The 17,285-nt window shown below is 29.7% G+C and overlaps 1 protein-coding gene across 4 annotated transcripts in view; it reads left to right on the top strand.

The window, feature by feature from the left end:
* Positions 1–1,382, top strand: part of LOC142332146 (uncharacterized) — a 130,045-nt gene extending 128,663 nt beyond the window's left edge. For all 4 annotated transcript variants that reach the window (XM_075378409.1, XM_075378408.1, XM_075378410.1 and 1 more), the window contains one exon: positions 298–1,382. In XM_075378409.1, the coding sequence (XP_075234524.1) occupies positions 298–387 (90 nt within the window). In that variant the 3' untranslated portion in view covers positions 388–1,382. The remainder of the gene's footprint in view (positions 1–297) is intronic.
* The last annotated feature ends 15,903 nt before the right edge of the window (positions 1,383–17,285 follow it).

The following is a 17,285-nucleotide window of genomic DNA, read 5'->3' as shown; positions in this document are numbered from 1 at the left end:
TAAGAAATATAATTTAATTTTTTTGTTCTCATAATGTGTGTGTATTATATATATATAATACACACACATTATATGCATAAATTAAGTTTGTATCTCCTTTTTAGATGATTAATGGAGAATTTTATCATCTTAACAGTCTTTTTGGTACTGTTTATAAAAGTTTTTGATGTCCTTTTTCTGTTTATTTTTGGTGTTTACAGTAAGTTTAATTTAGATTGATTCATCTTATTCTGTGTTATTCATTGCTTATTTTTACTTTTTTTTTCTCTTGAATATAATATATATCTTTTATTTTAGGATCTTGCTGATAAGACAATTGACGATTCAGTTCTAGAAAATGTTGAGGATAATATTCAGAATACGAAATATATGACTCAGGAAGTGTAAAGATAACGTTTTACGTAATCGCCTACGTAAAATATTCAATAAAATCGACAGCGTTAGTAGTGATGGATTTAATAATGATAAAACATTAGAATTTGAACACGATATAAGAATTAATAATAATGATGTAAGCGATAGATTAGTGGGTGTAATAAACAAAATATTAATGACGCTAAGAAATATACGTGTAATCATTGTGAAAAAACATTCAAATCAAAATATAATCTGATGCATCACAATAATATTCATATCGGGAAAAAAGTTACCATTGTACATTATGTCAAAAGTCATTTTATCGAAGCGGTGATTTAAACAGACATTTTTCTATTCATATTGGTGAAAAAAGATTTAAATGTAACACTTGTGAAAAATCTTTTAATAATAATGGTAATTTAAAGAAACACCTTATAAATCATACAGGTGAGAATATTTGTTTAAAGACTTTTAATAATAGTAGTAATTTGAAGAAACACCTTACAGTTCATACTGGAGAGAAAAAATTTAAATGTAATATTTGTTTAAAATCTGTTAATAACAGTAGCAATTTGACAAAACATCTTATAATTCATACTGGGGAGAAAAAATTTACATGTAATATTTGTTTATAGTCGTTTAATCAGAGTCGTGTTTTAAAGACACATCTTTCCATTCATACCGGTGAGAAAAAATTCTCGTGTAATTTTTGTCAATTGTCTTTTAACCAGAGTTGTCATCTGAAGTCACATCTTTCTATTCATACTGGACAGAAGAAATTTACATGTGATTTTTGTCAAAAGTCTTTTAATAGAAAAGATAGATTAGAAAAACATGTTATTGTTCATAAAGAAGAAATTTCTGTAAAATTTTCTCCATAATAGTTTATACTTATATAACTTATAAGATTTACTAATGGTACGCAGTATAAAATTTAGAAGTGTTTGTATTGTTTTTTAAATGTTTGTATGAAGTTAGTGTATTATTTGATGTACAGTATTATTAAATTTTGTTTTTAAGAAGTACTTATTTAGTTTTGTTCTACTTGTTAGTAAGTAACCTGTACTCGTTACTTATGTACTTTTAAGTACATACGTACTTACAAGTACTATAAGTAAGTACTTATTTAAGTACTTTTACATAAGTACTTGAGTAACAAATTCAGTTGTTCTGTAATAATTCTGATAGTTAATCGCCGGTCATACCGTATCAAGTCTCTGATTCGCTTAACATTGTCATCACTTTTTGACATTAATGGTCTTGCAGAGCATCTATCGTCCGCAACTGATTCCTAGCCATCTGAAAATACTTTAAACCACCTAAAAACTTGGGCCCCTAGCAAAGCGTCATCTCCATATGTCCTTTTCAATTTTGAAAAAGTTTCAGTAGCATTCTCACAGAGTTTAACACAAAACTTGATTGCACAACGTTGCTCATAATTAGTGTCAATCATTTTTGTAACGCACAGCAAAACTTGTTTCACAAAAAGTTTGTTTACATCTTCATGTGGCAACAATAAACCAAAAATAAATCAGCTGTTCATATAACAATTTGTTTAATGATAACACTTTACAGTGTTATTACTTTGGCTGCAAAAAAAAAAAATAGTCTCATTACTTTATTTACAGACCTCATTTATGTTTAATAAGTGTAAATGACATTATTTCCCGATCAATAACTTTCTTAGAAAAGAACAAAATTAATTAAAAAGTAAGTTTCAAATGTAAATTTTGTTACACATGCTTGTTTAAATCAGTTGTAAAAGTAGTGAATCATTAATTCATAAAAAGATACTCCATATTTCAAGTGTAATTTTATGATTGCAAGTGTGAAATATCATTTAAATGAATATCACATGAAAAATCAGTTTTAAAAATTAAATATATTCTGTTGAACATTTATGCAAACATCTAAACAATATTACAACCTTTTATTGACTTTTCTTTTTTTAGAAATTTGAATTCTAATATAATTCAAAGTCAAATGTGAATACCAGCTGTTAACATCAATTTTAAAATAATATGAAAATTTTTTGAACTTTCTTAATAAAAATATTTCCCAGCTTAATTTCATAACTTTCCTAGCTACAGTCAATTCATTTTTCAATTCGATTATTTTAAGCTCTATTTTTTATACTTTTACAATAAATTATTTTTTTTATTGATAAACATAACCAGAATTATGAATTTTTTTTTCATATGTTTATATAAAAGTATTTTTTATAATTTTTTATAGTTAAATACAAAAAACTGATTGATTGCTTATACATGTGAAAAGTTTAACGTTGAGACTGTTTTATGTTTTTGTTCTTTTTCAAGAGCTATAAAAGTTATTGTAAGAAATTTTAATGTTATTGGTTTTTTTTTAAATAAATATTTATTAAATTAAAATTACTTGTTTGATTATTCTTAAATCTTTTAAATTTAAATTTTAAAGCCAAGATGCTCAACAAAAGCAAGGAATAACCAAACAAAGTTTTTAATTTTAGTACAGGATTATTACAAATGATATTTCCGATAACAAACTTGAATTATTTACATTTAATAACACTCGACACATGAAAGTAGCATCAATGGAAAGGAAAAGTCAAAAATTTCCAGTGGTTGGTACAGTTGTAGTGTAGTTATCAATTTCATTACTAGGATGATAAGAAAGAAAATAGCTGCCAATGAATACAGGAAGATTGTGTATTGGATTTTCACATCTGCTAGTCTGTTATCACTCTGCAACAATTTTAGAAGGAAGTTTGGTGAAGATGCATCCAGTGAGCTGCGTATCCATAAGAGTGGTATTCTATCTTTAAAGCAACGGGATACATCTATAAGCGAAAGTCAACCAGCCATTTACCAATAAGTGAAAAGTGTAGAGTGTGTGCAAAATTTTTGTACAAGTCCACAGAAATCCATCATCTGGAACAGGATACACGAGGTTTAATTTTTCAGCAGGATGGGCCGCCACCCTACTTACAATTGAATATCAGAAGTGAACTGAATGGGTTCTTTTATGACTAACTCTCCTTCCTCTTATATAAAGCTAAGGCAGTGAGAACATTTCTCTTGCGTTTCATTTGACAAACGTTTGTGTTAAACTGACATGATAAGCACAATTTTCTAGATTTTAATTTCATAAGAATCGACTGTTGTACGTTCTCATTTGTGAGAATCTACATTTTTGTTGTTGAGAAGTTTGTGCGGAAATATTCACGGCATTTCTTTCTCTATTTTTCCTTAAACTATCATTCCTTCTTGGCAACTTTTGTTTAAACGTCGTCTCATTTGAGTAGCATATTTAGTAGGCTTACCCTTATTTTAATTATATATATATATAAAAACATAATGTGTGTGTGTAATATAAAGTACTAGATGCCACTAAAACATATTGTAACTTAAATATATTAAATAAAATATATAACTAAAGTAAAAGTATTTGCAACAAATATTTATTTTTGAAGTCTGTGCCAGTCAACACAATTTAAACAAAAAAAAAAAAACTAGAAATTCTGGAATTAAAAAATCAGGAATTAATCAAGAAAAATTATAAATTTCTGTAAGAAGTTTTCTATGAAGAAGAAAACAAAATAAAAGTAGTAACAGAATAATTCAAGGAAAAGACCAGTTAAAAACTTAAACAGGAAAAGGAAAGAGTATAGGACATTAGAAAAAGTGTTAAATGTCATTCCGTAGTAAGCTGAAACAAAATAAAAAAGTCAGGATTAAAAAAAATCTGAAATTGCGAAGACATTTTTTCTTTTTGGGGCCACCATACTCAACATAATTTTTAAGATAATACCTAAATGATGATAATAAATTAAGAAAAGGTTTTTATACAAAGATACAACCATAATTTTAAATAAAAAAGTGTTGATAAGTTTTGACTAATAAAATTTTGAATTTTAAATGCAGTGTGTAACATGCAAGATAATTTTTTTTAAATTTATTTAAAATTTAGATCCATCGACCACTAGAGATGGGTTGAGAAAAAATGTTTTATAGTGGTTTGAAGGATTACGATATAATAGATGCAAAAAACGTTTTTCTGAAATATGATTTATCTAGTCATTTATTTTTTTTTTTTGGAAAGGAGTGAATATTACATGAATATTTTTGGAAAACAATAAACATTTTGGTCAAAACACCAATCCCCACCCCCACCTCTTTTCCCAATTTTTGCAAAAATTTAATATTTGCCTCCAGGGGATAAAACCTGTTTACAAATTATAAAGAAAATCTGTCAACATGGCTTCAGAGTTAAAATATATATGTTACAGGCCAACATAGATACATACCATACATCCGTCTGACAAAAATTATTTTTTGGATTTTAGAGCATTGATTTTTTGGTTACTCTTTTCACAGATTTACAATTTCTTTCTTTTTTTTTTTTTTTTTTTGCTGCCAGAAGGACCAATTAGTCATTTATGTTTAGTCTTTCTTATCTTCCAATACTCTTCATTTTCCTGGAAAAATCCCTTTTCCATTCCTCTGTCCAAACCGTCCCCGTTCTCTTTTTAGGCTTTTCTGCAAATTTTAACACTGGGCAAGTTGTTATAATTTCCAGATCCTGTTCTGAGATCTTGCAGTGCAATGCATGCTTCTTTGATGTCTTGAAGCACCTCAGTGAGCCACACTGGTTGTGTTTTTAGCTTTAGCAATCTTTCCAAGAGTTGTTTACTTTTCTTTGATTCCTCCAAATGCAAGAGGTGGCTAAAGAATTTTTTTCTCTTCTTTCTTATTTCTTCTGTAATTGGTGTAACGACCTCATAGATTTTATGGTTTAGGAGTAATCTCCACTTTCCTTCCATCAAGTTTACCCCGCCAATAGAGGACCTTACAATCCTTCTTTCTATTTTGGCTAATTTTTCAGTTCTCGATGCTATCTTGATTTGACCCAGTGTTTCACTTCCATACATTACTACCGGTTTGATCACCGTATTATAGTGTCTTATCTTGGCTTGTTTGGAGATGCATTTCTTGTTATAGGTGTTTCGTGTGACCACTTGTGCCATTACTAGTCTGTGTGCTCTTTCTTGCCTTTCTTTATTTTCTCGTTTAGATTCCATGTGATGGATTCATCTAAATATTTAAATTTTCATACTATTTTAATTCTGCGACCATTGATTTCCAAATGTTTCTGCTGTATCTTTCTAGTGAACATTGCTTCTGTCTTCTTGTACGAGATCTGAAGTCCAATTTTCGCTGCGATAGAGGCCAATGATTCTATCTGGTGTTCAGCCTCTTCCTCTGTATTTACAATTTATTTAAATCTATTTTTTATTTTTTTGTTTTGAGAAACATCAGGAAAGTATTCTTTTATTCATTCCCCAGCAGGGAGACTCTTTTATAAATACCTAAAAGGAATAACTTAATTTTATTATGCAATATAAAAGGTGATCTTTGTTATATTATAAATAAAAACTAAGTTTATTTTTTTAATGTCTTATTTAATGCATCATTTTTTTTTTTGAAAAAACAATTATAATGAAAACATAGCAAAAAGCAGAAACAAATTTAACAGGAAAGAAACAACAAAAAATTAAGATGAAAATAAAATAAGAAAACAAAATGAAATTATTTACAAAAATTAATACATGACGAATGGTGAACCTGGATCAGAATTATTATCTTCTTTGAAGTTAGGTGTGCTTCCATCAAAATGAATATCTTCTTCGAAGCCTGAATCAGAAGATTTATCTTCTTCAAAGGTAAATGAATCTGTAACAGTATTTTTAACTTTTTTGAGGTCAGGATAGCCTGGATGGAAAACCTGATCGTGCAGCTGAAAGCTTAACTCTAAATCTTCTTGTATTTTGAACTTATTCATGATTTCATTTCCATTATAGTTAAGTCTTCTTAAATTGAAAAAGAACTTTTCACTGGTAGCAATCTCTTTATGTGAATTATTAATATAATTCTTTATAATTCCATTTTCCTGGTTTAGAATTATATTATTTTTCGTAATTCTTCTAACCTGTATTTTATTTCATCACAGTTTTTGTGCACAGTGAAAAACTCAAGATATCTTTTTTCGTTCAGCTTCATTTCATCAATTAGTTTTTCACGTGATAAGATTCAAGCGTGTAAGTCAGGCGTAACAGTTCTGTATAATGATACTTGCTCCTGTAATTCATCCGACCTTTTATTGCTAGCCAATAAATCGGAACTTAACTTCTCTACTTTTTTTATTAGCTGAGAATTACTTTTATTAACTTCGACTACTTTTTTAGGCTTCCTGACTTTTTCCTTTGTTTCTCATTTTCAGACTTGCGTTCAGATATTTCCGACTCTAAAGCCATTACAGTCTCTTGGTAGAGACTGTATTTTTGCGGTGAGATTCAAAGTGAAACATCTTTTAGACATGATTAATCATTTCAGTTTTTTAATATCCAGTTGTAAATTTTCATTTATATCCTTTTCAAAATGATACTTATTTTTAATATAAGACGGCTTTCAGTTCTTCGCAGGCCTTTTTTCTTTTTTAAGTGACGTTTGGAATTATTTTTTTGTATCTTTTTCTTCACAATCGCTAGCTGTTTTAAAACAAGAAGAAGTTGAGTTTTTAACGAATACATCCATTTTTGGCTCGCCTATTTATAAATTCTCGTCGTTAAATAAATACCAGAAGGATGCGTGTGACATTATTATAAATCTTAATGGTCAAATATTCCATGCATAGAAAAATGTAAAAAATATTATTAATTGTACAGTTTATGCTTATTGTAGAATAATTTTTAATATTAGTAAATTCTTCATGTAGTGACCACGAATAAAGCGTTTAATAATATGAATTCAATATAATTCAAATTTATAATATTTGCATCACTCGGTAACCGAATAAAAATCTGATGTGGGCACTACATGAATTCTTTGTATGCCTATTAAATTACATATTCACATTTTTTTTTAAAAGAAGTACATAAAATTTTATTTTATTAATCTGGTTTTTTATTAATGAATTATTAATTATTTTAAACGTTTTTTTACAATCTGAGGTTTAATTATTCTGAATTTAAGGGGATATGGAGTAACAATAACAAATGAAGATATCAGCTTTAATTTTTTTTTTTGCGTAATCTTCATGTGAATATCTAAAAACCAATTTCTAGATTTTTTAAATTCTGAGTTTCAAGGGTTAAAATGGTTTTTTGAATTTTTGTTAAACCTTGGCTATTTTTTTAATATCTCTGTAACAAATGGATAAATCAACCTAATTTTTGAATGAGTGTATAATCTTCATGTGAATAAAACATTACTAGATTTTTTAAATTCGACCTTGAAAGGAGTGAAGAAATGTAAAAAAATGTTTGAACAATGATTGTAAATTTTACCAATCGTGACCATATTAAATGAGATATTCAGTACATTTGGGCTTGGAAATACTCTTCAGATAAATATTTAAAAACCGTTTTTGTGTTTTTTTGAATTTCATTTCTTTTCAGGGGTGCGTAGGTATATGGTGCTGTGGCTCAAACAACACAGCCACTGCCACCGTTAATGTATGTGTGATTGGCTGCACTTGCTTGACTAAAAAACAAAACAAGAAGATTGACCGCCACAGGAAACGCAAATAACCACATAGCGCAGGCAAAGCTGTGACAGGGAACTAGTATAATACATATATGTACTAGATACCACTATAAATTGTGAAGTAGAATAATTTATAAAAAAGTAAAAATAAAAGCTGACTTTAAAAAACAATAGTACTAAAATGTTACAAATAATTATATTTTTATTTATTAACTAAAGTAAAAAGTATTTACAACAAATAACTATTTTTGAAGTCGGTGCCAGCTAACGCAAGTTAAATAAAAAAAAAACAACATATGATCTATATTATACAAGTACTACTTGAAACAATGCAAAATTGGTATTACAAGTTTTACTATAATAAAATGAGATCTACAGAAATGTAACAAAAAATATGTGACATACAAATATATGCTATAAGAATACTTTATACATGCTTAGGTACATACGAGGTGTGACAATAAAGTAATGAGACTGATTTTTCTTTGCAAGATGTGGCAACCCTGCAGCTTGCATAGGCACACCATCTTTGACCTTGGTCTATAAGGTACTTCTAGTCCAAGCGGCACATTGATGCAACTGCTCGGTTGTGAGTTGTGCTGTAATAAATGAACACGTGTTTGTGTCTCTCGTCACAGAAATGAAACCGCAAAATATTGCGCGACGGTATACCGTTTCTTTTTGCGTTAAATCGGGTGAAAACGCGACGACAACTTACGGTAAGCTTCAGAAGGCTTTTGGAGAGGAGGTTATGTCAAGAGCTCAAGTTTTTCGGCGGCATAAAATTTTTAGTGAAGGCAGAACGGATGTTGAAGATGAAGACCGCAGTGGACGACCTTCAACCTCACGGACAGATGTCAACTTGACCAGGGTGCGTGAAATCGTACGATCTGATCGAAGATTATCCGTGAAAATGATCGCAGAAGAACTCAACGTCGATCGAGAAACGGTTCGTCTAATATTAACTGAAGATCTTGGTACGAGAAAGATTTGTGCAAAACGGTCCCCAAAAATCTCACACAACAGCGAGAAACACGGAAAAATGTGGCAGCCGATCTGTTAGAATAAACGGAAATCGATCCAGATTTGTTGAGCCGTGTTATCACTGGTGATGAAGGTTGGTTTTTTCAATACGATCCAGAGACAAAACGCCAAAAGTTCGCAACGGTGCTCAAAGGGATCACCCGGACCAAAAAAAGCTCGCATGTCAAAGTCAAAAGTGAAACGCACGCTTGTGTGCTTCGTCGATTCCAAGGGAATTGTTCATAAAGAGTGGGTGCCTCCTGGACAAACAGTTAACCGATATTTCTGCAAATAAATTTTAGAAAGACTTCGTAAACGAGTTCTTCGTGTCCGTGCAAACATTGCTGATAATTGGATTCTGTATCACGATAATGCGCCATCCCATACTGCTCTGTCAGTACAGCGATTTTTAACCTCAAAACAAATTTCAGTACTACCACAGCCACCTTATTCACCAGATATCGCTCCGTGCGACTTTTTTCTATTTCCAAGAGTCAAAATGGCGGTCAAGGGACACCATTTTCAAACAATACAAGATGTCCAAAAAGCTGTGACGAGGGTCTTGCAGGATATTACAGAAGATGAGTTCCAGGAATGTTACCATCAATGGCAGAAGCGCTGGAATAAATGTGTGCAATTAGAGGGGAACTACTTTGAAGGAGACAACACTAAACATGACTAAAACGGTAAGCAACATTTTTTTTTCACGTCAGTCTCATTAGTTTATTGTCGCACCTCTTATATTGTCAGCAAGTACATTTGCCTTAGCGAACTCAAGATGAGGTATGGTCGTAAGATGCTCTCTTTTATATGCTCTTGAGATCCCACTTTACATGTGGGAATCCTGTTTAGCTGCCTAGCGGTCGGTTGAGGTACTAACTTTACATAATTTTATGTTTAACTTGTGCTGGCTGACACCGACTTCAAAAATAGTTATTCATTATAAATACTTTCATGATTAAAATATTGAATAAAATTGATTTTAAATGAATTAAAACCGAAATTAAAAAAAAAAAATTATTTTGGATCTCCCCATCAGGCAGAGGTATTAAGTCATTTTAAAAAAAATCTTCTTTATATAATTCAAATATTTTAACGCTCAAAATGTATTTTGTTAAACAAAAAGATTTATTTTTTCATTTTCGGGGCACCTGCAAGAGGAAGCATTCGGGTAAAATTAATTTTTAAGAAAATAATTCCTATGTGGTGATAATAAATTTAAAAAAGTATTTTTTTAAATTGTGCAAACAATTAGTTAACAGCCATAATTCTAAATGAGTAAAGTTGTAATTTTCTAGGAAGAAGATGAAAAACCCACCGGGTTGGTCTAGTGATGAAGGCGTCTTCCCAAATCAGCTGATTTGGAAGTCGAGAGTTCCAGCGTTCAAGTCCTAGTAAAGTCAGATATTTTTACACGGATTTGAATACTAGATCGTGGATACCGGTGTTCTTTGGTGGTTGGGTTTCAATTAACCACACATCTCAGGAATGGTCGAACTGAGAATGTACAAGACTACACTTCATTTACACTCATACATATCATCCTCTGAAGTATTATCTGAAAGGTAATTGCCGGAGGCTAAACAGGAAAAAGAAAGGAAGAAGATGAACATTTTCCACTGTTTTTTTTCTAGAGATACTACCGTAAGAGCTATCAAAAAATTAAGATTTTCACATTTTAATGCAGTGGGTAACTTGCAAGATGGTTTTACATTTATAGCCCAAAGAGGGATTAAAACACGCGTAAGAAAAGATTGGCAAAAAAACCAAATTTTTGATTGGAAGCTATGACTTTCACATAATCTTAGATATCTTCTTTCTTTTTCCTGTTTAGCCTCCGGTAACTACCGTTTAGATAATACTTCAGCGGATGAATGAGGATGATATGTATGAGTGTGAATGAAGTGTAGTTTTGTACATTCTCAGTTCGACCATTCCAGATGTGTGGTTAATTGAAACCCAATTACCAAAGAACACCGGTATCCACGATCTAGTATTCAAATCCGTGTAAAAATAACTGACTTTACTAGGACTTGAACGCTGGAACTTTCGACTTTGATTTGGGAAGACGCGTTCACCACTAGACCAACCCGGTTTTTAATCTTAGATATTTGCATCGTTTAATTTAAGAGTGGTGTTTTAAACATTTTTTTACATACTTTTTATTTATTTATGTTCATAAAGTAATGAACTCTAACCAAAATGTAGGCACCGGAATGTACCGATCACTAGCGGAAAATCCTGATTCGTTAGTATCAATTTCTAGTTAGATTTCTTATTTAACTTTCATTATATCAATATTCATCATTCAAAAAAAATATTTTTACCCAAGAGGTAATCAATTTTGGACACCTAATAATCCAATTCCGAGACGCCGTACGCCAGGGCAACCCGTTTGGAGGGTCTAGATGTGGAAGGCGTGCCATAGGCACGCCTCTGCATCTAGTATATTCGCTAAATTGGGGCGACGGAAGCGAAGAAGAAATATAATCACCGAATCCTTATTACAAAAAAAAAATGTGTAAATATATTGTAGTTCGAAAAAAAGCGTGTGCGCACGCACGCACACATGTATAGATCAATATTACGGTTCCTGTACAAGATTGAAAGAGCATGTGAAATGCAGTTATAAGTGTTATATACAGAGTTATATTTAAGTATGGAAACAGCTTATACTGCATACCTGAGATGTCTTTGGAGGGAGAATGAAATGGGGTTCATCACAGTTAAAAAAATCTGCATTATGGTGGGTTTTTAATTTTTTCCGCCATATTGAATCAAACTTAATTTTAAAATAGGAAGGTTGACGTATGACACATCATTTCGGTTTAAAATTTTACAAGAAAAAGAGTGTTGAACGCCGTTTTTCTGTTAACGCCTTCGTTGTCGAGCACTCAAATTTGGAACGATGGAAAAGTAGTGTTAATAATAAAACGCGATGGATGCATGATCAATTTTATTGCATTTTCCATTCATAATACAGACAATAGCAATGCTGTAATATTAGTAATAATTAACAATGAAACAACAAATCATATCAACTGTCATTTTCTCATTAAATTTTTTCATTATTTAAATAATAAATAATTGCCATAATTACTGAATTTATTATTTAAATACTCAAAACATTACTGTGTTAATTAGACAAGGTTAGCGAGCGTAGGTTAAGTTTGATTAAATTATATTAATAAAATATAAATTGTTATATTGAGTGAGTTACTAAGATGTTCAAACTTGATTAGCGAGGAAAATAATATTTTTTTCATTTTAAAATTATTTTTCTGCCCAAAATCAAGGAAATATAATGATTGTTCAGGAGTGTTGGGAGGGGGGTAGAGCCCCTTCGATTGTTACAATATAAGGTCTAAATGTAAAATTATAATTTTACCTTCCGATAATTTAAAAAAAAAATATATAGAAAAAATCGAAAAAATTTGTTGACAAAATGTTTTCCATTTTTTCTAGACTTAAAATTGGTTTTTAACATGATAATTATTTTTGAGTGATTTGGTAAAGAATTTTTGGGTGGCATATAATGAAAGTACCGAACATAATCGCCAGGTATAAATGACTAGTAAATTTTTACGCGGACTTGAATACTAGATCGTGGATACCGGTGTTCTTTGGTGGTTGGGTTTCAATTAATCACACATCTCAGGTATGGTCGAACTGAGAATGTACAAGACTACACTCATACATATCATCCTCATTCATCCTCTGAAGTATTATCTAAACGGTAGTTACCGGAGGCTAAAAAGGAAAAAAGAAAGGTATAAATGCAATGTTCAGCATTTTAAAAAGTTTACGGTTGAAGTGTAGAGAAGAACAATTGCTGATATTTACAGGAACCAAACTGCAACAGTAATGATTGAAGAACATAAGAAAGAAGCCGTAATAAGAAAGGGAGTCCGACAAGGATGTTCCCTATCTCCGTTACTTTTTAATCTTTACACAGAACTAGCACTTAATGATGTTAAAGAACGATTTAGATCTGAAGTAACAGTGCAAGGTGAAAAGATAAAGATGCTACGATTTGCTGATGATATAGTAATTCTAGCCGAGAGTAACAAATATTTAGAAGAAACAATGAACAGCATGGATGAAGTCCTACGCAAGAACTACCGCGTGAAAATAAACAAGAACAAAACGAAAGTAATGAAATGTAGTAGAAATAACGAAGATGGACCACTGAATTTAAAAAATAGGAAGAGAAAAGATTATGGAGGTAGAAGAATTCTGTTATTTGGGAAGTAGAATTACTAAAGATGGATGAAGCAGGAGCGATATAAAATTCCGAATAGCGCAGGCGAAACGAGCAATGATTTGAGTGCATCGTCTTATTGAAGTTAGGTATAGGAAGAATTTTTGTGTGAAACCTTCGCTGTTAGCAAAGGCGGGACCAAATATATCCCATTTAATAAAAAATATTATGTCTGGAAATTAATTTATAACAAAATTCATTTTATATTTAGTAATTTTCACTGATATTAATTAACAAATTAATACCTTATTCTGTCTTAGAGAACATAATATTACCAATTTTTTTTTCTTAACTGAAAAAAAATATATGGGTGCAAAAAACAAAATTTCAGTTTTGTAAATTACTATTGAAAAAAAATGTCTGTTAATTTTCGACTACATCGGCAATTGTGATGACGTAATTTGTTTTTATTAAGTAATATTTTGAAACAGGTAAAAGTAAAAAAAAAACGTTTTGAAATTGCTTCCTTCTTTTATTTTAAATTCAAATATATATTTTAAAGCGATTATATATATTGAAGATTACTAAGTTACGTCAGGAGGGATTCATTAGAACAATTAAACAACTGTAATACAATTGACTAATCAGAAACACAGAAAAGTAATTAACTTGTTTTTCAACTCTTATAACAAACAAAGTTGTTTGTCAAAATGTTAACGTTGGACGGATAAGATATGTCACGAGGGAGTCGCTCGGGTCTCTAACGAAACACTCCGATATGATTGACCAATCAGAAACGCAGTACGGTAATTAACTTGTTTTTCAATCTTCTAACCTCATACGAAGTAAAGACAGTGTCGTCGAAATCGTTGGACTATGAACATCTCCTTCATGTGGTAACCTGAACAATCTTCTAGACTGGATAACCACATAATTTAGGACATTATTTTAAAGTGAGGGACATTTATTTTATTGCATACAACATAGTTTTATTTTTTTTAATATATCGGTTTTAAATTAAACATTTTTTTTCTTAATTACAGTTTAATGAAAATTAAAATTTAACGTAGATTTTTTAAAGCACGTTGCTACAGTTTATATGATCTCTTTTACGAAAAAAGATTTTCTTTTTTTTTATGAAATTTTGTTTTTTAATTTAAAATCTATTCTAGATAAATAATAATCTTCCATTTTACAAAATTTGTTTTATTCAAAAAAAAGAGGGGTGATGTAATCTTTTTTTGAAATGGATACATCAACGTGGCAAAATTTTTATAAAATTAATTACCGATGAATTTTATGTAGGAACTAAAATGAATTTTATTCAAGAAAATGCTATAAAATGTATTAATATTTTCAATAATTTTATAGGAATTGCCAAATTTTTAAATTACATCTGGATACTTGTATAAATAGTTAAGTGTAATTTATATGTACTGAATAGACATGTTTTTTCTTGCGCTTGGCTACCTTTAATGTCTACTGAAAACAAGTACAATACCTTGGTACGATGAATATCTTGCAGGAACTATCAAATTTTATTGTTTGATGTATCGAACACTTTAATTATTAGGAAATATTTTTTAGAAACTGTATTAAGATAAGATTGTAGTTTGAATTAAAAAACAATAATGTGCAGTTATGTATCATATTTAAAATACTCTTATTCTTTTTTAGTTTATTTCAGATCATAATAATTGTGTTATTTCCCCGCTTGAACAATCTTAATCTTCTTTCATACAAAATCATTGAACCAAATCTTATTGGACATCCTCACATTTTTACATCTATGTTATCAATTTCTTTTTTCAGTAATTCTCTAGAAAGTTCTAGAAATAAAAGCCAATTATCACTTGTACAAATATTTTCAATTATTGCAGAGGTACTCTTTCTTTATTTATCAAGAGTTTATAATAATAAGAAATTATCTTTTATCTTGATTAAAGATAATTTAAAATTTATTTTTGTTTCCCATATTTCTAAATTTTTCCTGGACATCAGTTGTAGTTAACTGCATTCATTTCTGGGTCTCTCGATTGTAACCTGGAAAAGAAATCTTTTGTAAAGGTGTTTTATTGTGTAATCAACCAAACCTGTTTTAGCTAAATTTATTTTAATTTTTTTCAGCTCGCTAATAAATAAAAACTGAATATTCAATACTTGTTCTAATCCATTTTCAATATTTTCATTTGATCCATTACCATTTGTAGTGAATTGCCAACCGACACACAAATTTCTGACTACTGTAATACAATTAAAAAGGTTTTATTGTATTTTTTAATTATTTTCAAGCAGGTGCAATTTTTTTATTTATTCTGATTATACAGATGACTAGGTAGAAAAAAAATAAGCACATAATTTTTTTAATTACTCATTTTTCTTCTAAATGAATTTTAGTCTACGCTTTAATATATTTTTTATGTAATTCTTAACTTTGTTTGATTAGGTACTTTGGTGGTTAAGGTACTTAACCACCAATATGTTCTATACCTCCTTTGTCGCTACATTCATATCAAAAAGTTAGCCAATTATTTCAAATAATTTCTTCATTGAAATCATTTACAATGTTTTACTCTGTATTTTCTTTTCAGTTACAATTATTTTACTGAATTTATTTAATTATGTATAGCCGTTTGTAAAACTTCATACAGGAAGAAAAATACAATCCCAGTTTATATTCATACCTTTATGGATTTAACTAGTCAAATGACCACATACTGTAAAGGTTCCATTTATTTTCATAATAACAAGTAGTAGTAATATAATCTTGTTCTTTATGTGAATTCTCTGTTTTTTAATGTAATGCAAACAATACAATTTTTTCAAAATATTAATAAGCATTAGTTTCCTAACCTTTTAATTAAATATTTAAATTTAACCTCTTTGGAGAGAGATAAATGTTTTTACTATGTATATTTTGTATACAAATTATGTTTACACGGTTTTGTTGCCTCAAATACAGTAATTCTAACAATATACATAAAATAATTAGGTAGCTTGTAATTGCATGTCCTTGTTATGTAGCTAGTAATTTCATGCGGCTTGTAATTGCATGTTCTTTTTATGTAGCTTAGAAATATAACTGTTTTATCATAAAAAATTGTTTTACTAACATCGAGTAACTTACTAACATTAATTACACTAGTTTAAGTTTAGTTGATGGGTATTTTATGTATATCATTCATTCTGCTGTATTTGAGTTGAATATCTAAATTTAAATGTAATATAAATCGATTATCAATTATTAAATTATAACTGTTTCTTCAAAGAGGTTAAATTATAATATAAAGGATTTTAAGGAACAGGGTACATAAACCACTTAAAGGCTGTTTATACAATTTCTCCAGTTTTGTATAAATTTATTATTTTTAAATAAGGAGAAATTTGTGATTTACTAATTCATAGTATTGGCTTTTTTCAATCGTATTTGATCTGTTTATGTAAAATAGCTTCGCGTCTTATTTTCTTTGTGGATTTGCTTTTATTTTATAATTATCCTAAGTAATTTCTTAAATAAATAACCATATTTAACAACAAAATTAATTCTAAAATACCCCATTGATTATCTACATATAAACAAATTTAGGAATACAACACATCATCAGTTTTTTGGCATTCATTAAAAAAAAACTTTTCACCCTAACCATCTAACATTACATAAATCTATTTTTGACACCAACAAACAGTATTTGAAAGTATACTGGACTTCTGCAGAGAACCATCAAGGAACTATTACAGTATATCCATCAGGAATCCGTCAGTATTACCTTTGATCATTTTTACAACCTAAAAATACACTACATTAAACCTTTCGTATGAGCAAACATTATATACAAACCCCCTGGTTTTAGTCTTCTAGAGTAGTATATGCCATATGCTGCCTGGTGGTTATCCACTGAAATTATTAGTTTATTTCTATAAATGTATATTTTTTATAAACCACTTTCCAAAACCATGTAAAACTGAAATCGAGCACATTCTCTTTCTTATACGAGATTAGAATTGGAAATGTAATCGGTACCTGTCGCCTGCTATTAATCACTCTGCACCTCCCACTGTTCACATATAGAATTTCTTTGTAATTATATTTCATATTGTTGATGAAAAAAGACCTCCTTATGGATTACTGAATAATAAAATTAAATTTTTTTCTATAATCCTACAGATAAAGGTAGCTTCAA

Source organism: Lycorma delicatula, chromosome 11 (assembly GCF_047948215.1).
Source record: "Lycorma delicatula isolate Av1 chromosome 11, ASM4794821v1, whole genome shotgun sequence".
Taxonomy (NCBI): domain Eukaryota; kingdom Metazoa; phylum Arthropoda; class Insecta; order Hemiptera; family Fulgoridae; genus Lycorma; species Lycorma delicatula.
This window is presented reverse-complemented; position numbering and strand designations above follow the sequence as displayed.